Here is a 22,527-nt window from a genome sequence, read left to right as displayed (position 1 = left end):
TGGTCCAGAACGCTGCAGCACGGGCCATTTTTGGCCTGCATAGGCGAGTTAAAGTTTCCGGCCTATTGCAGTCGCTTCATTGGCTGCCTATCCGACAGCGGATAGCTTTTAAAGCCCTAACCCTTGCCCACAAGGCCTTTTACGCTACGGGGGCTAAATATCTTCAGAAGAGGCTTGCCTCTTATCGTCCTGCTCGTTCTTTGAGGTCAGAGTCGAAATTTCTTGCCATTGTTCCACGTGTGAGGAGGGCCCGCATGGGAGGTCGCTCATTCATGCTCCGGGCCCCTCAGCTTTGGAACACTCTGCCCCTGACCTTACGCAGTACCTCAAATCTGCTGGCTTTCAAGAAGGGCCTGAAAACCTGGCTTTTTGCTCCCTAGTCTTTTCCATGTTTTGCTGACACTGCCTTTTTTTAATCTGTTGTGTTGTGTTTGTCTTCCTAGGTTGTCAATAAAGCGCCGGGACACTCTTTTGAGTAGCCGAGCGCTATAAAAGACACAATATAACATAACATAACATAACAAAAGGCTGCTTCGACCTCTTAAGCTTCTTGTGCAAGTACTTTTATGAGGAAGAGTGGCCTTTCTTATAGTACATATCAAGAGGCATGATATGGGGTGCCCCCCCAGTACCAGCTTCAGCGGGGGCACGGCAGAACAAATTAAGTAGTTCTTAATGAGTTTTTATAACTTTGACCCGAGACGCGCAGTCCGCAGGACAGAAGTAGCAGTGAATAAATTACCATGCAAGAAAGAGGATACCATGGAATGGATGTGGGAGCAAGAGTGGCAGTGGAACCAAACGTGGTGAGATAAATAGAAAGGATAAACAGTGCAAAGAAAGAAAATTGAGAGACAAAGACAATGAAGAGTCCGAAAGAACAAAGGAAAGACTAATGGGAAGGAAGAAGGATGGAAAGAAGGCTTGAAGGAAGGAAAGAGGAATGCGAGAAAGGAAAACTGGAAGGCTGGAAAGGAGAAATCAAAAGAAAGAATGGAATTCGGAAAGAATAAAATTCGTTCACGAGAACAATTTATACAGGCCATCTTAAAATGCTCGATTTCATTCACTCACTACTAAATGGGTCAAAGTGAGGTGTATTTTATTCTTCTGGCTTCTCCCTTGCTTCTTATAGTGCATAGGAGAGCAGCTACTGGGTCGGTTGTGTGAGCGTTCATGTCCCTGGGACCTGGAAGGTGACTTCACCTTTGAGGTTTCTTTGTAGGAAGACCCTTGGAGCTTATCTTCTCTTTCCTTTCTGGACTTTGAGTGCATGTTATGTTATGTTATGTTAAACAATTTATATAGCGCTACAGCTACCCCAGCAAGGGGGTGTCCCGGCGCTGACCAAGAGAGTATAAAGGACCGCTACCACAATGACCAGCTCACCACCTAATCCCTAGGAAAAAGGTAGGTAACATAACTCACTTTTCATGTGGCCATCAGTTTGCCGGTCATTGACCTCCATCCCCTTTATGGCAGAAGAGCAGGGCTTGCAACCCAACAGTTGGGACAGACAAATGCTCTTGAAAACAGTTTCCCAAAGAGAAAGTATCAAGTAAACAAGTAAAAAAACAGAAGGCCTGATTCACAAAGGACCGCCTACTCGCGGCGAAGGCCCTGCTGTAGTGGGGGAGTCACCACACTCGGGGCGGAATCTCGGCAATGAGAATTGTCGCGTGCGTAGGCTCTTTGTGAATCAGGCCCTAAGATTGCAGTCACCATGATGTTGCGTCGATGAAGGGGCAGAAATATAGGAACTGGAGGCACCTCCACAGAGAACCTTCATATGATGTGTCGATGTCACATGCGGGGTCAGTGTGACTATCTCTGTGACACCATCTAGTGCACCTTAATCCAGCAATCTGCATAGGCAGTAAAGTTTGTTTTCAGATAAGCTGTGTTGCATGGAACGGTTCACATAAAGAATCTATAGGAACACACATGCATTAGAAGTTATTGTTTCAATAGTACTTGTACATAGTTGCATCTTAGGTGCTGTAAAACCATCCATAATATGGCACCCAGGAAGGGCATATAACAGCAGACAAGCTTCCTTACTTTCACAGATCTAGCAGCCACACATGCCAAGCAAGGAAAACTTAGAAAGGAAGAGAGCTTCCACGTAAAATCAACAAATACACATATTAATGTTAATTAATATCCTCCCTGGATGGCCATATTAAGGGCCTTATTTATGAGGAGAAAAGCTATTAAAGCCAGTTCAGAACCATTCCATAGTTTCCCATTCTACGGGATGAGTATAGAAGGTTCTACTTGTCTAGGAGGTTGACTAGTGAAGAGAGATCCAGTAGGACTAAGGCACTTGAATCACTTCGTCCAGGATTTTTAGGGCACCATCCAGTACTCATATTGTGGGGTCTCAGTGCTTTTTCTGGAACTGAATTCAATCTAGAAGCTATTAAGAAGGTTGTTGATGGAGATTTGGCAAGTTAGCAGTGAGTCAGCTGCGCTGTATAATTTTGCCTAAGAATGGAACTTTAGATATTAGTCCAAAGTTCTGAAGGTTGTTGGGATCAAGGTTCGACGTCTTCATAAGTGAAGTGAACAGGGGAAAATTCCTTCTTTGAGTGAGGTACTAACATGTTTGAGCACAAGACAGTGAAAGTCTTGCAAGAAGCTTTTATAGTAGGGTATTTAAAGAAATGATTTCCTTAAAAATCTTTTTTTAGAAGTGACTATTTGGTTGTGTCTTTTGGAGCTATATCGTAGTTTAGGAGGCTTTTATTTTAGATTTCATAAAGTTCTTCATAAACAGAAAATGCTTTCTGTGAGAAGAAGTTGGCTATTTTATTGACAGTGGCTTTGGAGCTACAAGTGTTCTTTGGGATGTTCGGTTGGTGTAGTACTTTGAGCTGAGTTCATAAAGAAAATGGTGACTGAGTCAGCAGAGTTGGGGATACTATTCAAGTAGAAGATATTCCTGAATTGTTCTAAAAGCGATTTAATTGGAAAGGGCTTAAGTGGTCTTAACCATATTATTCTAGGTTTTCTCTGCTCCTTCCTTTACGTTTCAACTTGTGGAATGAAAAGTAAGAGAAAGGTGGCTAGTCCAGTCTAGTTCAAATGGGTGATTAGGTAATATGGTATTCTGGTGAGAGATTATTAGGTCAAGCGTTTTTTCCTTTCTTGTGTGTGGGTTAGTAGATGAATTGTGTTAGTTTATGTTGAGTGTAGCTTTCCCTTAATTTCAAAATAAGTTGGTTTTTGGTATTGTTAGATGGAACGTTAATGTTTCCTAAACCGAATATGTTGGACTACTGAGCTTAATGTGCTGAATAATTCTATGTATTCAGAGACTAGTTTATAGTGGGCAGGTGGTTAATTTAGGCCATGAAAACAGTGCGACCGAAAGGATTTGAAGGAAGAAAAATGGGAAGATTCAATCGGGGTGGCATGCCAGATATTATTTTAGATGACTGCAGTACCTCCACCATTGTTATCGAGTATGCCCTTTTTCATAATGTATTAGTCATTTGGAACTTGACTTTCAAAAGAGATCTGTGATGTTGGTGTAAACCAGGTCTCGTGATGAAGAGCAAATCTCGGTGGCAGTTTGCGAAGAGGTCAGAGATTTCATAGTCTTGTGCTGGTGCTGATCTGTCTTTGATGATGATACATTTCAGGTATGCCAGAGTGGTGAGTTGCTGAGTGGAAGTCTGGTTAGGGTTAGTTCATATTACGTTTTTAGTGTGAACTCTAGGCCAGGAATTTCCTTTGCCTATGTGTATGTTTAGAATTATGTTTTGGTATCAGAATGTGCCTTGATGGAGCTTGGAGATGCACATCTTGGCGTATTGAGATACAGGTGAGGAATCTGCTAATTAACAGCGAAGCATCTTTGGTTTTAATTTTGAGGGTAGCTTTGAGAAGATAGTATGTTTATTTGTGAGTGTGGGTCTAAAGGAGAATTCATAGAGCTTTGGTTTGATTTAAATTATTTTAACAGTCTTCAGAGCAGATGTGAGGTTTTATCAAGTGATCCCTCAGTTGAGCTATGAGGGGGTGCAAAGCAGAGATAAAAATTCATAGCATAGATAAAAATATTTTTTTGTAGATTAGAAGATGATTTGGATTTGTCCAATATTAAAATAAGACAGAGGACAAACTGGACGGCTATTGTAATACTCAGAGAGAATGTACAGATTTAGGAAAATATGTTCATTAATCATTTAGAGTAGCAATAGGAAGGAGTGAAAGGTACTGTGAGTATTTGAGTATGTAGAAAAATATGTTGTATTAATCCTTTGTTGCATTAATCATTAGACTAACATAATTAAAGAATGGGTGAAAGGGCCCCGAGTATCTAGAGAAGCTAAAAAATCACCCTCTAATATGGCAGCAGAATTGTGACTTGGAGATGACTTTCCTGTTTGAGCTTGTGGTTGGAGTATCTTAGTGAATTATAGGCGCCATAATCGGAGTCAGTGGAGATTTCCTGTTTGAGATTAAAGTTTGTGAGAGTTCTAACAACAATTTTCAAAGTGCTTTAAATTCCAGAGACACGTGCTTTAGTGCAAACATTTCTGGCAACAAAGAGGGTTGTTAACCTAAAAGATAAGTGTACGATGCACTCCTGAGATAAATCAGTGAGATACATATTGGATAAAACGGTTCAATACTCTCACACCTAAAGGTCTGAATGACAAAATAGAATTCAGTTGTTTCTTATGATCATTTGTACACTTAACAGGATATATAACTCTCACCAACATGACAACACAAAAGGGGTTCACTAAAAGTAGTTGCTCTATACAACCATCCATAAACAATAGCAATAAAACACATAGGATGTTTACCACTTAAAACCTACATAAACAGTTTTTTTCTATATAAACAATATAGTCTGTTATCATGCTATAAGGGAGACTGCCAACAATGTCACACCACATGGTCATACAAATAGTATCTTTCCATGTCATAGTCTGTTATGTTGGCAAAATTGAGATAGTGAACATTGATATATTACATGGTTTTATTGTGAATACAAAAGTTAGGTTAACATATTCTTTATTTAATTTCTTTTTCAGACTTCGCTTTTTTCTTGCATTCCTTTTTTCTACATCTTTTGGTCTTTACTTCGATTTTCTGTACATTTATATTTATGGATAAGTTTCTCCCTTTTATGTCACACACAGAAACATAGATAATTAATAAGGGCTTCAGCTTCTCTTAGCCCGATGTTGGATATACTATCCAACTTAATTTGGTCTTTATTATCCTTTTAATTTACTTTGGCACCTTTAAAAATGCTGGAATCTATTGAGCATAACAGCAGTTCCTCATTCTCGCGTAGTCCTGTTTTTGTGATAAGCATCCTGAGTCTCTAGTCATGTGTCAGCGTTATGTATAGCGTGAAAAGGAGAAATCCAGGTGTGTTTTTTTTGCCGGCAGATTGATAGCTGTTTATACGTAATACGATTATGGTCAGGATTTTCAAAACATTTAGTAAGAAACTTGATTGCTTTACACAGCAGATTTATCAGGTCCTGCTGTTGGAATTTTCGACTGAGCATACTTACACGGAGAATAAGGTGAGGGAAGGGTTAAGCATTCAGGGACTTGTTGAAGGTTTGCTGGGACACGAGGGAGCAGTGGACTTGAAGATCAGTGGAATAAAAGCCAAGGCAAGGCCTTCGAGGAAAGAGAAGCAGCAATTCCGAGGCATTAAACTCAAGCTCTGAGCTTACTAGTAGCAGGACCCCGAGGAAAGAAAGGGAACCTCCAGTACAGAATACGGAGGATTTGATTTTCCAGATACATTATCAAAAAATAACCAAAATAATACTACACAAATGGTGTAAGTATAAAACTCTTTGTTTGTGAGTCCTGACGAAAGCTCTATAGACCCTTTGGGCCCAGAGAGCTGAAACATGTCGACGCTTTATACAAAATACTGCCAGATCAAGTAACTCGATCTATTTAGTAGTACCCTTTGTTTTTAGACAACTATTGGAAATCACGCCAACATTAAAGTTTCCCAAGGGTGATTTACCAGTTTTTAATATTTTTTCCTTCTTTTGAAAATTTATTTTTTCACACTTACTCACTTAACTTCTCTGGACACTGCACCCAGGACCAGAGGTGCCTCGGGTTGAGGCTGGCAAACCACTACTTTGGAGTACCCAATGATAACTGCCTAAAACATCAATGTGGGGCGGATGAAACAGATATACCGCACGAACACAAAAGCATTGGGTTTTTTGAGGATACTCTAATAGATCCACCCCCTTTTTCCCAACGGTCAAAAGGTGTAACAAGTGTCTGTTTCTCTTTTGATAAACCATAAGCTCACCCCGGGGAGTGAAACAGACGTCTCAATCCCTTATCCCTCCACTTTTGATTAATTACTATTGCTTTAGAAATAGCATGTTACAGCCAAACTTTCTATCAATTCTGAACGCACACTTATAACGTTGCAGGATCGAGGCAATAAGCGACGTGTTAGCTAGAGCAGATTTTGAAATGCTGTTTCCCCGATAATCTTAAGGTATGACTTATGCATAGTATACTAACTAAATACATTTCAACCATCTATATAATGATAAACATTTTTGTTTATTCATTTTGTAGGATAGCAATGATAGCAAATGAAGAATATTATTTATTCAATCAAAACATCGCCTATAACTATATCCTTCCGTTTGGAAATACAGTTACTTTTTTGATGGGAGTGTTACTATTCACATTAAGCATTCGGTTCACAGTACATAGGCAGATTATATCATCACACTATTCTTTATAGCATTCCGCATGACACGTTGGTTCTAGAGTTTTCGCATCTGAAGTTCACCAATATTATTAAAGGTTCTACACATGTCTTATTGACGGGTGCACGTTTCTTTCAGAGTTAGCTCTCACAACTGAACACTTATTTGGTTGATGGGTCCTGCTTTGGGTTCTCACGTTCTGTATTTTTGTTTTGCCATCTCATTGCCATCTTTTAATTATATTGTTTTTTGCAAAGAATGCGCAAAATATTTTAATGTGTTTCCACTGTCTCCTTACTTTGTTTTTAGTTGGCCCTGAAGAAGGCATCGTCAGAAACCGAAATGCATTGGGCGTGTATCATATAAAGAAAATTGCTTTGGATTGTGATATCATTTTGTAAATGGAGACATCATTTATGTCAATTCGCAATTTGTTTGACAAAATATTTCTACAAAATTGTTGAAATCGATAATAAAATGTACAAACTATCTTGATTAAGATTGCAAATGCCTGTTTTGTATAACTGGGAATTAAAAAAGACGTGATAAATTCATAAGTAGTGCATCCTGTTTTCCACACAATCATTATTGTCTGGTTCTCTGCAACAAACAGGGTTGCCATATCTCAAAATGGGGGACAGCTGGCCACACTAATCTGGAAATTATCTATTAATTTAGCTAAGCCTGCCAGTTTGTGTACAAGGTGGTTCGTACCTTTATTATGTTTGCATCTAATTATTGGAAGGACTTTTCTGTAACCACTATAATCACTTCAATTAAAATCAGAGTCCTTAGGCAGTAGTGTTCCCTGGAGCAATTAATGAACAGCCTACTCTATAAGTCAGTTTGTGCATTCTTCTCATGTTGTGGAGGTTATCCCGTATAGCGAAAAAGATCAGAAAGGGTTTTCTTCACAGTACAGTCTACAAGAGGCATGCCACTATGCCGTGCTTTCTGTTTTAAAGGGACATTTTTCCAGCTATCTGATAATTTAATAGTTACATCATCTTCTTCTGCTCCGTGGTACAAAATGTGTCTTTATATTAAACATCCAGGAAAAATAAAAATGTCTGCCTAGTTAGTTCCAAGTACAAGGAATTAGTGCTTCATTGACTCCACAATATAAGGGCAGAAAAGAAACATGCCTATAATTAAGCCCGTTGTGTTTATTTTTTTTACATTTACATTTATTTTAGCTGCCTCGTATAGAGTGACATTACCCACGGTAGCTATTTAAGAGTACCTTGTTGTAGGGATAATCGTGTTTAGGTATGTTACTATGTCTAGGGATACATATGATATACTGTGGGTAATACAGAGAATTGCTGGAGCATCCCCTATTAACTCCTCTTGAACAGTGACTACCAACATGTGGTACTCGTGGGTAACTGTTAAATTATTTTTTTTAATTAAATAATTTTATTAGATTGTTCTGATTCATGTTATTTGTTACAATGTCATCACATATCATCTTTCAACATAGATTACACTTTTATGTTTGATAGTTGTGCTTGTCTGGGTGCTGTTTGTTTATTGGGAAATGGTAATTAGTGTAGTGATGAGCATTTTCGTCCCCCATGCGGGATCGTTCTTCCTGTCTGGTGTGTGGAACTACCAGGAAATTCTATTGGTTACTAACGTTGGGTTCAAACTGGGTAGAAGTGGTTGGAATGGGAGGGTGTGTTTGGGTGACCGACTTTTGTCTCTGATATCTTTGACTTAGGGCTTTAAGGGGTTCATTTCCATTTGTAATGGTTCTGTCCTTGTTAGGGCTGTTGGGCGGGGTTCTGTTTGTTTGTTGTGTGCTAGGTGCTTCTGTTGTGTTTGGGATTCCATGGGGGCCGCGATGGGTGGGGCCTGGCTTGGTTACTCTGTGGGTGTTGGCGAGCCTCGGCGCGGAGGAGTGTCTGTCCCATTGTGTCAGAAGCGTTGAAAGAGTGCGGCCCATTCTGTGGAGATGTGGCGCTTGCGTATCCCCAACACCTCCTCCTGTCCGATGGCATCTTCCTCTGCGAACCCCATTTACTGACCGCTCCTATCCAGGATGCTATTGGGGGTCCTGCAGGGGCCCGCCAATGGATAGATAGGCCTTGCTTTGCTAGTAATACAGCCTGCAACGCAAATCTCGTTTGAGTTTTAAGTTGTTTTCAGCAGCAGAACACCTCCAGTGTGCAGGTCTTCCGTGTATTGATGGTTGTGAGCTCCGTGACCTCTCGTATCCTATTGTGTACTGTGTTCCAGTATGATGCTAGGGTGGGGCAGCTGCAGAACATGTGCTGGAAAGTTGCGCTGGGTATGTTACAGCACCGGCATGAAAATTGCGTGGTGGGATAGAATCTTTGCAGGTGTGTCGGCGTTTGGTAGGCTCTGTGTAGAATAAAAAATTGGATGTTTTTTAACTGTTATTTACGAGAGACTCTCTTTGGGTACTCTAGGGCCTGCTCTCATTCTTTGTCATGTAGTGGGCATTCCAATTCCTCTGCCGATTTATGCCTCGGTGTATTTAGTGATGTAGCTGTAAGTTAGCATATGGTCTTATATAGCCAAGTAATTAAGTGTCGCCCTGGGCCTATGTGCAGTATCGTGTGGAGTACTGGGTATGTCATCGGTTCTCCCTTGGAAAAATCCCATAGCTTGCGGCAGTCTTAAATGAGCTGTCTGTGGAGAAGGAACTGTTCTCTTGGGAGGCGGCTTTCCTCTGCCAAACGATCGGATGGGAGGAGTTGCCCGTCTGCAAACCGGGCCTACACCTCGAGGAGCGAGTGGTACGTCCATGTCTGTAAGGTTTGGGTTGTGTAGTATTCTTAACCTCTGGGTAGACCGGCTAGGGGATAACAGGGGGGTGTAGAGTGGAGTCTCTCAGGATATTTGGTGGATCATTATCATACACCTACGGACTATTTCTACTTGTATGGGATACGTTGAGCTGGGTCAGATCCCTGGTAGTAGTAAGCGACATATCGCCGGTACCGACAGGGGGCGGTTTCCGAGCTGATTTCCTCCAGGTGACGTCCCACCATCCACTGAGATAGCCACTGGAGTTGCGGTGCCAGAAAATATGCCTCGAAGGATGGAGCTCTAATCATCCTTGGTCTATGGGTAGTTGCATCTTTCTAAGGGCTACTCTAAGTCGGCCGTTACCCCATATGAGGGAGCTAAGCAAGTCCAGTCCAGTTCCCGGAACAAAGATCTGGGAGGGATGACTGGTGTGTTGGCAAAGTGGTATAGTAGTCAAGGCACTATTAACATCTTTGCTATGGCTATTCTACCAATTGGGGCCAAGGGTAGGGTCTTCCAAAATCCTATTGAGCCCTGTATGCCTGTCATTACTTTCGATGGTTGCCTTCATATAGGTCAACTGGGGTGTGATAGAGTTGAACACCCAAGTAGCGTGGAGCTTGGCAATCCAGGTGAGCTTAATGGGAGTCTAGGTCCATCGTCACATCCCACATTTATAATAGCAGGTCGTCTGCGTAGAGGGACACACTGTGAGTGATACCTCCTTGTGGGATTTCCCAGTTCTCTCTCCCCTGTTATAGGTGGATTGCCAGGGGCTCCATTGCTAAAGCAAAGAGGAGGGGTGAGAGTGGGCACCCCTGCCTTGTGCCACGCTTCACTTGGAAGGGGTCTGAGATGTAGCGGCCTAGGCGTATTCAGGACGTAAGGTTGGTCAATAGTAGTCTTGTGTACGCTAATAGTCTGGGGCCCACTCCCACGCGCAGCAGGACTTAGAAGAGATATGGCCACATCAGGGTGTCAAAGGGGTTTTCCAGGTCCAGGACCAGGGACACCGCACGGGGATAGCGACCCCTACCTGATCCTGAACATGGAACAGCCTGTAGATATTTTGGAAGGTATTCCTGCCCGGTACGAGGCACACTGGTTTGGAAGTACTAGCATTGGGAGGACTTGAGCGAAGCTACCAGCAAGGATATTGCCTAGAATCTTACAGTCTGCTGATAGCAGTGTAAAGGGCCGATATGAGGCTAGTAGTGTCGGGTCCCTGTCAGGCTTCAGGAATTACACCAAGAGGGATTCTCACAGCGAGCCTGGAAGTTCCTCCCTTCTAGCGCAGCTTTGTACATTTCTTCCAACCGAGGTGCTAGTTGTGCAGAGAATGTGCCGTAATATTCTAGGGGCAGGCAGACTAGGCCTGGGGCCTTGTTACGTGCCATAATTTGAATTGCATGTTTCACATTCGCTATTGTGATTACCGTATCTAGAGATAACATTTCCACTGCTTGGATTTTGGGGTTGGTGAAGGGGGATAGAAAACTGTCTACCTACTCCTAGCAGTCCTGCTCTGGGCTTCCAGATATCTTAGTATATTAGTCATGAAAGAACTGCAGAATGCCCTCCAGCGAGTGGGCCACACCCCCTGTTGGGCTGTGTAATCTTGGATGGGCCGGATGTCTCTGTCCTGTTGGACCAACCAGGCCAGTAGTGCTTCCGCCCGATTCCCTTCGCGGTGCATTCTTCCACGTATGCCTTAAAGTTATATCTACGAAGATCTGCCAATGCTTTGGTATATGACGTATTTGCTTCTGCGAATTGGGTAGGAGATGCCCTCCCAGCGCCCATGTCTTTGGTTAGGGTTACCAATCTGCCTTCCGTCTTGTGTAGTTGGCGATCCAGCATCCGAGGGACCCCTACTGTCTGTCTGATACATGCCCCCCTAATAACCACCTTGAAGGTGTTCCACTCTAGCGTCCTGGATGATGCTGTGCGGGCATTTGTTGAGAAATAGCCTTGGAGGCTGTCTTCATGTTTGTGGCAGAACACCTGGTCCTTGAGACAATCGTTTGGCAGCCTTCATGTGGAAACTGGAGGCAGGGTGGGGGTCGCCATCTAAGCGTTAATAGATGCGCGTCTTGCTCAGATACGACCCTGCCTTTTTTTAATCCTTATGCTGTGTCATAGGGATGATTGCCGGAGAGTATAGGAAGCGGTCAAGGCGCATGTGTAAATTGTGTGGGATTGAGTGGAAGGAGTATAATTTAGTCAATGGATGACAATTCCTCCACGTGTCTCAAAGGGACCAGTGCTTCACTCAGGTCTTGAACCGTCTTGCCTGTGCGTGCGCCAGTGTGTACGGGGTGGGTGGATGGAACCTCTCTAGGGATATGTCTAAAGTGCAGTTATAGACTCCCCCTAAGATCCAGGGTGTTGTTGAGAACTGTGCCAGGACTCCTGACAGGGAGTCCCAGAATTTTCCCTGCTCAGTGTTTGGTGCATAGATGCTGCCTATAAGTACCGGTTGGCCATCTAAGAACCCCTCTATGAGTGCATATCATCCCTCTGCATCTTCCACCCTGCTAATTTCCTGAAATGTAACCCCTGGTCAGAGTCATACCATCGCCCCTCACGCATAAGCGAATTATGTAGTAGCACAGAATGTGCCTCGCCATCGTCTGTGTAGCCGCTTTAGTTATGCCCGTGTGAGGTGTGTTTCTTGCAGTAGGGCGATCTGTGCTTGTTTCCATTTGGTGTAGGAGTAGACGGCATCACGTTTACGTGCTATATGCATCCCTTGAATATTCAGGTTGATGAGACTAATGTATGTTATCGGCATCATTGTGGGGTGCTTAGGATTAGTAGTGGGGAAAACCTGATGGGGCCATCTTGTAGTTGGTGCCCTTGCCCAGCTCTTTGTCGATCATTAAGTATGGTTGTGTCTGCCCATTGGGGGTATCTGGTCTTGGAGTGGGGTGGGAACTTAGGGAAGGGTAGTAACTGTGGTGGGCGATAATCCCAATGCTGTGGACCTACCACAACCGGTGGTACATCCAAAGTGGACATGGTGCAATCGCATTAGTGTATTTTGGGGGGTTATGCTATCATACTCGAGGAGATCGCAATATGTGTTGGCCCTTTAGAGAATCTATGTGCCCAGTGAGGCCTCTTATAACCTAGGTATTAGGTTGTGTAGAGTTTTGGGGTGCTCAGACTTTTGCTTATGTATCTAGTAGAGAACTGGCGAGTGTTACATTGTATAGATAGAAACAATCTTGCTGGTGTCCTTTAGATGAGTGTATCTGCCGTCTGGGGGGTTACTTGCGATGGGGTGCTGATTACGCCCTGGATGCACCAGTGTCGCTGGATTCATCTTCTGTGGTGAAGATGTGAGGACCTCTCTCGCTGTCTGAGACTTCTGATGTGGGACAGAGGTCTGCGGCCACCTGCAAGGCCTTCTTGCATTCCACCATAATTTGTTCTAGATTGGAGAGACTTGTGGCCACTCTCCATGATTGCGATTTGGAGTGTTGGCAGGCTTTCTGCCCACGTAGTCATCTGTTCCGTTGTCCCTGTTCATTTTGTGTGGCTTCCCTTGGTGTTTCTCTTAGCTTTTGAAGTTCCAGCCAGTCATATGCATCTTTTGGGTCCGTGAAGAATGTGGTGACGCCTTCATAGATTATCTTGAGTTGTGCTGGAAAGAGCAGGGAGTACTGTATTCCTTCTTGGGGTAAAGAGATGTTTTACTTCAAGGAAGGATGTTCTTTGCCGTTGCACTACTCTAGTATAATAATAAACTGGGAAGAGCATTACGTGTTTATCTTTCACTTGGAGGGGCCCGCCCTGTCTAGCGGCCCGTAGCACTGCATCCCTGTCACAAAAGTGGCGAGTCATTGGCAACAACAGCTGTGGGGGTGATCCCATGGGTGTTCGCCGCGCCGGCACTAAATGCGCTCTTTCCTCCAAAAAGAAGTTGGTTAGCTATGCAACTGGGGTGAACGACTTGAGCCACGTCTCCACATAGGAGCGAGACCCACCTTTGAAGCTCTCTAAGGATCTCCTGTTGCGCCTTGGCTAATGGTTGCAGGGCGGTGAGAGTTTGCTCCCCATCTGCAACCTTGTCTGCTAGCTTACGGTGGTCGCACTGCAGCAGATTTAGATCTGTGGCTAGGGCCCCAAATTTGTCCTCCATGGTGATCCGGTAGTGCTCAATATCTAGTTTGTCCGACATTGAGACAGTGGATGGCGACCCCTCATCTATATGTTGGTATCTGCTGGACAGGGAGGGATTTCGTTTTACAGGCAACGTCAGTGGCCCCGCGTTTGAGCACAGCCGTCCTATATTATACTGAGGAAATAGCGGGTCTTCCACCTGCTCTCCTTTACAGTTGTCTTGTGTGGGTTGCTTGTGTCTTATCCGTATATAGGATGTATGACGGTACAACGCGTGCTTTTACAACGCATACCGTTAACACGCAGGTTTTACGACGCAAGTCGTTACAACGACTTGCATTGGGGGCGCTGGATAGTGAATAGTTTAATTTACTATTCCAACTCCAGTCCCCGTGGATAATAGGGAAGGTGTTGGATAGTAAATTAAACTATTACCTATCCTACAGCGCCCTCCAGCGCAAGTCGTTGTTACGACTTGCGTTGTGAAACCTGCGTGATAACGGTACCGCGTTGTAAAAGTTTCGTCATAAAGGATGTTTCCCCCGTATATATATATATATATATATATATATATATATATATATATATATATATATATATATATATATATATATATATATATATATTTTAGAGTTTTATATAATGCAAACTAGACCCAAAGATATCGGGTATCAGAGTGCTTTACATAGCACCAGTTTCGTTACACAAAGACACATTCATTTTTGTTAAGAACGGGGAGAATAAGTGATTTTCCCAGAATCACAGGATGTTGAGCGTCGTTGCCGAGACACGATTATTCTTCGTGCTCTGGTGGGGGGGGGGGCTGGGAGTGGGGGGTTGTGTACCCTTCGTGACTTAGTTCTTGAAGCTGGGGGTTGGTGGGTCTGTTTCTGGCGTGGAATTGTATGTTGCTCCCCTGGGGTGGGAGATGTTTGTCTTTTATAGTCCTAAGGTTGGGGGTCCACTTGGGCTCTGTGCGGGTCACTACGGCTGTTTTTCATAATTTCTCCAACTGCTTTGCCCCAGCACCTCGAGGCCTGGGGCCGAGCGGCGTCTTCTAGTCTCTTGTTTTGTCTCTCCTCTGTGTTTGTCTCCTACTGCTTGCGGACCTTCCCTGCAGTTTAGGTATGCTCTTCGCGGTATGGGCTCAGTTTTGGGCGACTCCTGGTGAGCGGGCCTGTAGGCCTTGGATATCTTGTTTTCTGTTATTCTTGCGTGGCGGGTTGGGCCTTAATCTTGGGGGCAATCTGGGGCGTATCTGGGGAGTTCTCGCTGTGCCTCAGGCCAATGGGAGGGGCGCCTGCTTTGTTTCGCAGCTCTCACCATCTTTTGGCGTGTCCCTCATCCGCCCTACTCCATGCCGCTGCGTCAGTGCCCGGCTACGCATCTTCACCTTCTCCAGTTTGCGGCGTCGCCTACTAACTCTGGTCAGTTTCCCCCTGTTGCCGCTCAGCTATAACAATGGTCTCCCTTCTGCAGTTTGCAGCATGTCCATGCGGCGGGTCCTCGCCGCTCGCCTCTCCAGCGCTGGGGCCGCCGTCGCTCTCAGGGTGCCACCATGTTGGATGCGGTTGAGTTCCAGTCCGGGATGCTGTGATGCCTTGCGGAGTCCATGCATGGTAATCTCGGCTGTTTTGGCCGAACTGTCCTTATTCGCTGCTTATCCGGTTGTTCTCCGGTGGTATTTGAGGCCCCACCGGTGTTGATTTGTGTCTATAGTCCGGCTGCTGTGTGGAGCTCTAGGGAAGCACGTCCGCCATCTTGGCAAGCTTGGCCACGCCCGTGGGTTACTCTTAAAGTTACTGTCTTATTACCTAGATGGTTCACTATTCCCACCCTAAGTTCATAATCTAACTACTAAATAGTTAGTATTAATCGTAATGGCCCATCACTTACAAGTCCCCTTTCTCTCAGAAATATATCGAACTATAGAAGGTTATGTGAATAACGAGGAGGTGTTTTTCACAGAATGTTCTAAGCTGTGCCAATAAACACATCCAAAGATCAAGTTGTCGGTGTCATTGAGAACCCTGAGGTGAAAAACATTCCTTATATTCACAGTTACACATATAGGACCTGAGTTACAAACTGCACTTTGCAGTATGTTTTGCAGTACTACAAAACGTACCTCGAATTGCAATTCACAAATTAAATGCTGAGTTTTACACCTCTGCATTACCTATACTTATGTGTGTGGGGTTCTCCTCCACCCTGACTGTGGAATCTCCCCACACGTAAGTATATGTTTTAGTAGTAAATGTGGGTGACACTGGTGGGACTGGATGGGGAAAGGGACAGACTTACTACAAAGGGAGATGGAATTAGGGAGGAACAGGAGGAGTTTAAGGAGGCGTTTAGAGAGGGATATCTCTCACCCACACATCAGTAAGCCAACTGCATAACTCTGGGTGTGGCGACATGAAATGTACACTTTTGTAGTAAGTTTAACTTTGGAGTTTGTGAATACCCAAAGAATCAAAGTGTAAAATTACTCAAAAGCTTGTTAACTTTGTGAATCAGGCCCTCTGTTCGTGAGTACCAAAAGCAGTAAACTTACTCCAAAGTATAAACTTACTCAAACGTGCAGGTTACCTTTGTGAATCAGGCCCATATCCATGTATGTTCTATTTGGGTCTAATACCAATTTCATAGTAATATATGAATACAATGGCTGTGAATAGACAGAGGCCGTGGTTACGTCACGTCAGTTGAAAAAAGTTTCATTTTTTCACTGTTGTGATGTAATTGCATTGAATAAAAGCTTTTAAAATAGTTTAAGAAAGTGGATGGGGTTAAAACCCATATAGAAGCTTTTACAATTAATTTCTTCTCTGTACAGACCAAGTACAAACGGACCGTGCAAACAATTTTCTCACCAAAAGGTGCAACCACTCCCTGTATTGCAGACTTGATTTCAATTCTGCATGATAAACTCAGCCTGGGACTCACTACTGAAACCTTTTTCCCTTCCTCTGTTCCTGTTTCCACACTTCTCTTTTACATAAGATAAAAAAATAGAGTACTTTGCTGATAAACGATAGATTGAATCACTCATCTAAATTTGGTTATTGAAGGGCACTAAAAGCTAACATCACAGACTCTTTTCTGGTTCTGATAATTCGAGGGAAAATCTTGCACATCAAAGAATGTGTGTTTGAAGTAATATACATATGGCTAGATAAATTGGAAAATTGATGATATTGAAATCTATGTGTTAACTACAAACTTGAAAATCCTCAAATACAAAACAATTGTCAGCTGTTCAATGTACAAAAACCGAAAGAAGACAATTAAATACCAAAAGAATGAAATACATGATTTTGTTGTGTTCTATTTTGCTTACACACTTTGCATACTGAGTGCTTTGTGATACAAATAGGTGTTGAAATATACAATCTGGCGGTGTTATAGTTTTTAGTGAGGTAAACTCGTAATCTGGCACTGAAATGGCTATTGTAGAAAATGATGATAGTATCTTTCAAGTGTAGGTCAAAGACTTGTGTGGGCAATGTTCCAGGTAGAAGTTGGACAAGTACAGTGCTGACAGTGAGTGCTTGGAGTTCAGCCATTCACGATTCCTCAGTGCTACGTATGTGGTCTTGGCCATCTGCCTGTTTGAAAAGTTTAATTTTCAGAAGTTTCCTGAAATCTTGATAAATTATCTATGTTCAAATAGCTGAACTAAGGGGTTTCCAGATTCGGGGACTCTGTACTTTGGGCTCTTCCCTACCTCCTTTTAGTTAGAATGTTCTGATTGACCTGAGGTGCTTCGAAGCGGTATATCGGGAAAAGAGAGGCACATTCTACCAGTAACCATTACCCTTTCACTAGAATGCCATATGTATGGTGATCAGGATTGTGAATTTAAATCCTGGATTCTGCTGGGGTCCAGTGGAATTCTTTGACGGCTGCTTTGAGGATCACATTTCTTCGCGTTGAGGGCCACTTCCACTGCCTCGCTCTTTACTAGCCTTAGAGCGTGGCTACCATTCATGGTGAGGGTTCGCCTCTAGCCCTCGGTGTTAAGGAGATAGTTTTTCTGTAACCTCTGTATTAAAGTGAGCATCCCATTTAGGCCTCTGTACATGTTTTCATTCTATTGGTCAGTGTTAGGTAACAGATGTCTATGGGGGAATTAATGATCACCTTCTAAGTCCTCTGTGTAATAATATTTTGTGAATGTAATATTTAGCCATATGTAATAAGCAAAATTGTCAGTTATTCATCTGTTTGTTTTAAAAGCTTATCTGTTTGTTTTAAAAGGGTTTGGACCGGTGTAATAACCACCAAAGAGATCTTTAGGACGCCGGGGGAGAGTAGGCGCTATGTGGGGGTGGGGTGAAGTCATTAGGATGCAATAAGAGGAGAGTGCAGGTTGTTAATAGGAGAACAGCGAATAGTGGCCTCGTCAATTGGTGCAATGAAAAAAGCAATAAAGTATGGGACACTATGAGGAGGGAGTAATGGTGTAAATAGAGGCAAAGGAGAGGAGGGGAGGGGAGTAGAGAGGATGGGAGGGGAGTAGAGGGGTTGTTATCGATGCATCTTGGGCCCTGCTTGTACAGGGGCATATGTCTGTACTAGTCCCGGACATGAGGGTCTTTCTTCTTCTCAAACACATCACTTTTTGGGACGCACCTGCGGCGCATTTTGTTGGCCCATATTTACAAGGACAATTAAAGCCACCCTGTGTGACTTTTCGCGTCCTTGTAAATACGGCCCCTTTTCATGCAGCACTTTGCATGAAAGGTGCATTCCATGGGTGTTGCTGTGGGTGTTCCCACGCAACACTCATGGATTCTGCCACATTCCCAGATTTACGAGAAATCGTAAACTTGGCAGTGTGTCAGAATGCTACGCCTCCCCAGGGGAGGCATAGGGAGGCGCAACGAGGAGAAATGTTTTCATTTCTCTCCGTTATTTCCTCTTTCAATTTGTTTCAATGTAGAATGAGGAAAACGACTCTTGTGATTGTTTTTGTGCAAGAAGGTGTCCCTTCCTGCACAAAAACAATCATCCCCGCTATGTAGGCACCCTTGCACCATCATCCAAGGGTGCCTGCGTCGGCGTATGGCAACCAATTGTGCAGCAGCACAGGGATCCGTTATATCGTTGTAGAAATTACGCATCTCTGTGCTTTGAAAGGGACTCAGTGCGGCACAGCAAAATGGCTTGCGGCACCACGCTGAGTTACTTTCTCATAAATAAGTCCCACATTGTCTTAAGTGCTGCTGGTCACCATGTTTATTGAAATGACAGACCCGGTATATTTCTCCACGTTGCAAACATGACCTCCTTCAAGCCAAGCGTATGAGTGACTCCTCCCCCCCCCATTTTGTTCTGCACTCTGTTGACAAAGATCCCCCTTCTAGCTGGCAGTGCTCTCCATTTGTTTTGTTCTTTTTCTTTCAGAGTTCTCAACCACATGGTGCCATGAAGTGCTTTTCCAGGAGTTGGGCCTGCTTGTGACTGCCAGGGACGTCCCCCAAATCCTGAGTATCCTTGTGCAGTGGGTGCACTCATAAACCTGCTTCTACAATGGGTGGGTTGTAGCCGCTGGTAAGATGTACGTGTGTGCGTCCTGTTGTGCTTCTCTCTCTTGCCTGGTGCCTTTCTGCTCACTGATCTCTCTTCTCCGTGTGCTTTGCTATTCTATGTTGGGGTTTGCTGGTCAGGTAATGAGGAGCGCTGGGTCCAGCCTGCCCTGGAGATGCCGAAGAGAAGAGACATCCTCGCTATCGTGCTGATCGTGCTTCCCTGGACACTGCTCATCACAGTCTGGCACCAGAGCACGATTGCCCCTCTACTCGCAATGCACAAGGGTGAGAAACCGACCAGCCCCAAGGCATCCATCTTCAACCCATTCAACGACCATCAATAATCCAAACCAGGCATCCTCCATTTCAGCCATCTCCTCATTCATAAGCTCCCGCCCAACAACAGGGACAAAAAGGCAGCCACATTCTGGTGAATGTCCTTTATTGTTATGTGACGTTAGTTGTAGATTGATCCACCTCCTCTCAGTGAAGGCCATGCCTCAGAAACACGTGTACAAATAAAGGCGTTAAAAACCTACCTCTTCCCCAGGACAGGCTAAGTTGCTGCAAATTTGTTGGTTCATGGTTCGAAGCGCCAGGATGCCCTTGGGGTGACAGGTCTGCGCTCTACAAATATACCACAAATACAAAATACAAATACAAATACAAATAAAAGCGAGAATTAAAAGCACCTATTTCACACATGGCCTTCTGATTCCAGATGCGCACCCAAATTACAGCCATAATGTTGTGAGAGCAGGCCTCAGACACATCAGTCTGCATCTCCCACTGTCAGGAGAAGTCAAATGGTTCTACTCCTGTCTACCTACAGTGACATATCACCACTCAAAACAAGTATTGGTAAAGCTAATAGGTCTCACCTATAACCTATTGGCCTTGTTAATGTTTTTAGCCACATTGGACACCATCGTGGCTGCTGTGTACCAGGAATAAAGACCTAAGAACACGACTGGCAGATCACTTTGTAGCCACACACATTCATTCAACACACATGCAGACACTCACAAAGGGCACTGATATGTTTTTTTCATTTACCGATCTGAGATGGCTCAGTAAATGTTTAAAAAGTAGCATGAAAGTGCTCTTTTAAAATGTAGCTTGAAGCAATAATTTTTTTTAAATGGATGAGCGAATGTAGGGGTAAAGCAACACAGCAGGTGGGGAGAAACAACAACTGGGAGAGAACATGGTCAAAGAAGAGCAACTTGGAGTGTGGGGTGCAGGAGTACACTGTCAATGAAAGCAACATGGACTGCGTGGGTAGAAACACAAGGGTGAGAGAGCAACACAAGTGCACATAGTAGGAGAAGCACATGAGCATAGAGAGCAAAGAGGGGGTAAAAGCACACGAGGGAGACAGGTGGAAAACACGCACCCTCATGGAGTGCTCAAACAAAAAGAAAAAAGTAGTTCCCTAAAAATAAGCAGAGGAAGCACAGAAGCCAGCCAATAAAAGAGATGATTAAAGAGGCTATGCTCCACGGAAGGAACAAATGCAAGACTGACGAAAACAAATCTAATAATAAACAGGCAAATGAAAGTTAGCTAATGGTAAACAATGGATGGGCTGCAAGCCCCTTTATGTTCTTACTAAGCCACAGTAAGTCTTTTGCAACTAGACATGTGCTTTCTAAAAGGCCCGAGCAAAACAAATACCCATTTTAGGTGGGCAAGAAAATGTACAGAAAGAGCAGATCTTTGAGATCAAAAAGGGCAAAAATTAGAAGCTTAGGTCATGTAAAAGTAGAAACTAAAAGACATCTCTAGTCAAGTTAATTTTAGTGTTGACCAGCATAAAACAGTCACTCACTGTGGTTCTGGAAGATTACAATATTGTACTATCTTAATGTCTACAGGAATGAAGCTATTGCAGCCCTACTGGCCAAACTCACACCACCACATCCAGTTTATTTTTCATTAGTAGATTATCCCAATATTTTTCTATTTTGTCTCCATCTGGCAGTATACAATAGGTCACAAATAAATAAAGGATGTCTAAGAATTTAGCAGATTTGCACTTTAAGATAGGATCTCTATCCATTTTATTCGTCCACTTCCATACACAACAGCACTCATGAAAAGTGCGGATAAAAGCATATAAAACCAGATGCATTAGACAAACACATAGAAGATCACTGCTAAAGGAATTGCCTCTATGGGCTAAAATTCAACATTATAGTTATCTCAAGTAACTGTAACTCGTGCCCTAAGGAAACTATAACTCCCCCACTGTGCATCGTTTTCTCATCAATAATATCATCGCAAATGTTTTAGTGATATTATCAATGATTTCATGGAAGACGTCATGAGTGATATAATATGTGTGGTAATTAGCAGTGCATAGGGAGGGCATGAGTTATAGTTAACTTCAGGTCCTCTGTCCAACCCATTGGCTTAGCCCTTCTCCTGAGACACTTCGAGCCGCTCCTTTTTTTTTAAGTGGAGAAGGGCACTTGGAGAACTTTGGGCCCTGCAGAACCCATCCCCTGGGGCATTTAATTTTTAATTAAGGGAAGGGGGTGCGTGGTCCACTGCCCGAGCCACTAGGGATCTCAGGGACCCCATTGCTGAGGCCTAAATAATGGCCCTGGGAACCACTCCCCCAGAGCCAAAACATATTTGAAAATGGGAGAGGGGCCGCATTACCACAAGGGTACTGGGGATCCCATCCCCTGCAGGCTTTAAGGGGAGGGGTAGTGTGGTCCCTTCCCAGAGCAAATACTGGGCCTGGGGACCCCAACCCCTGGGACCTTCTTTTTTATAAATGAGATGGGGGCACATGGCCCACCTCCCTGAGCCTATAGGGGCTTTGGGTACCCCACCGCCAGGGGCTGTAGGTGCTTCTGAGTGGGTGTTGCGGTGCCCACCCAGGCCACGTGCGAAACAGTACATTGGGGGATGTGGGGGAGCCACAGGCCCCCACTTCCCCAGCCGACTCCCTGCATGTGTTCATCCTGGATGCTGCAGGAGCTGGCATTGCTCCCACCTGGAGGAAGCAGCTGTCTTTGTTTGCCCCCACCGAGCAGAAGCAAAAGTCAGTTTCCCTAGCCACAAGAGCATAAACAGGTCTACTCCCATCCAGCAAGAATATTTTTTTAATCTTCAGCTGAGAGGGAGCAGATACGCCTTCCATGCCTGCATTACTGCAAGCAGGGAAGGCATACCTGCTCCCACAGTAGCTTTAAAAATGCTCTTGCCAAGTGGCAGCATACATAAGTATTCGTGCCAGCGCTCTTGTGGGCCGGGAAACTACTATGTGATATTGGTGGGCTTCCTGGTATACATTTATTGAGCTGGCCCCTGGGATGGGGGAGGCTTTGCAGGCACCGGAA

General features: G+C 43.9%; 1 protein-coding gene across 1 annotated transcript in view; it reads left to right on the top strand.

The window, feature by feature from the left end:
* B3GAT1 (beta-1,3-glucuronyltransferase 1) overlaps positions 1–22,527 on the top strand; it is a 340,153-nt gene that overhangs the window by 197,207 nt on the left and 120,419 nt on the right. Inside the window, exons 3-4 of the mRNA XM_078683872.1 lie at positions 19,050–19,179; positions 19,313–19,459. Of these exons, the coding sequence (XP_078539998.1) occupies positions 19,176–19,179; positions 19,313–19,459 (151 nt within the window). The 5' untranslated portion in view covers positions 19,050–19,175. The remainder of the gene's footprint in view (positions 1–19,049; positions 19,180–19,312; positions 19,460–22,527) is intronic.

Source organism: Lissotriton helveticus, chromosome 3_1 (assembly GCF_964261635.1).
Source record: "Lissotriton helveticus chromosome 3_1, aLisHel1.1, whole genome shotgun sequence".
Classification (NCBI taxonomy): Eukaryota; Metazoa; Chordata; class Amphibia; order Caudata; family Salamandridae; genus Lissotriton; species Lissotriton helveticus.
Note: the sequence above shows the minus strand (reverse complement) of the source record. Positions and strands in the feature narration are given on the sequence as shown.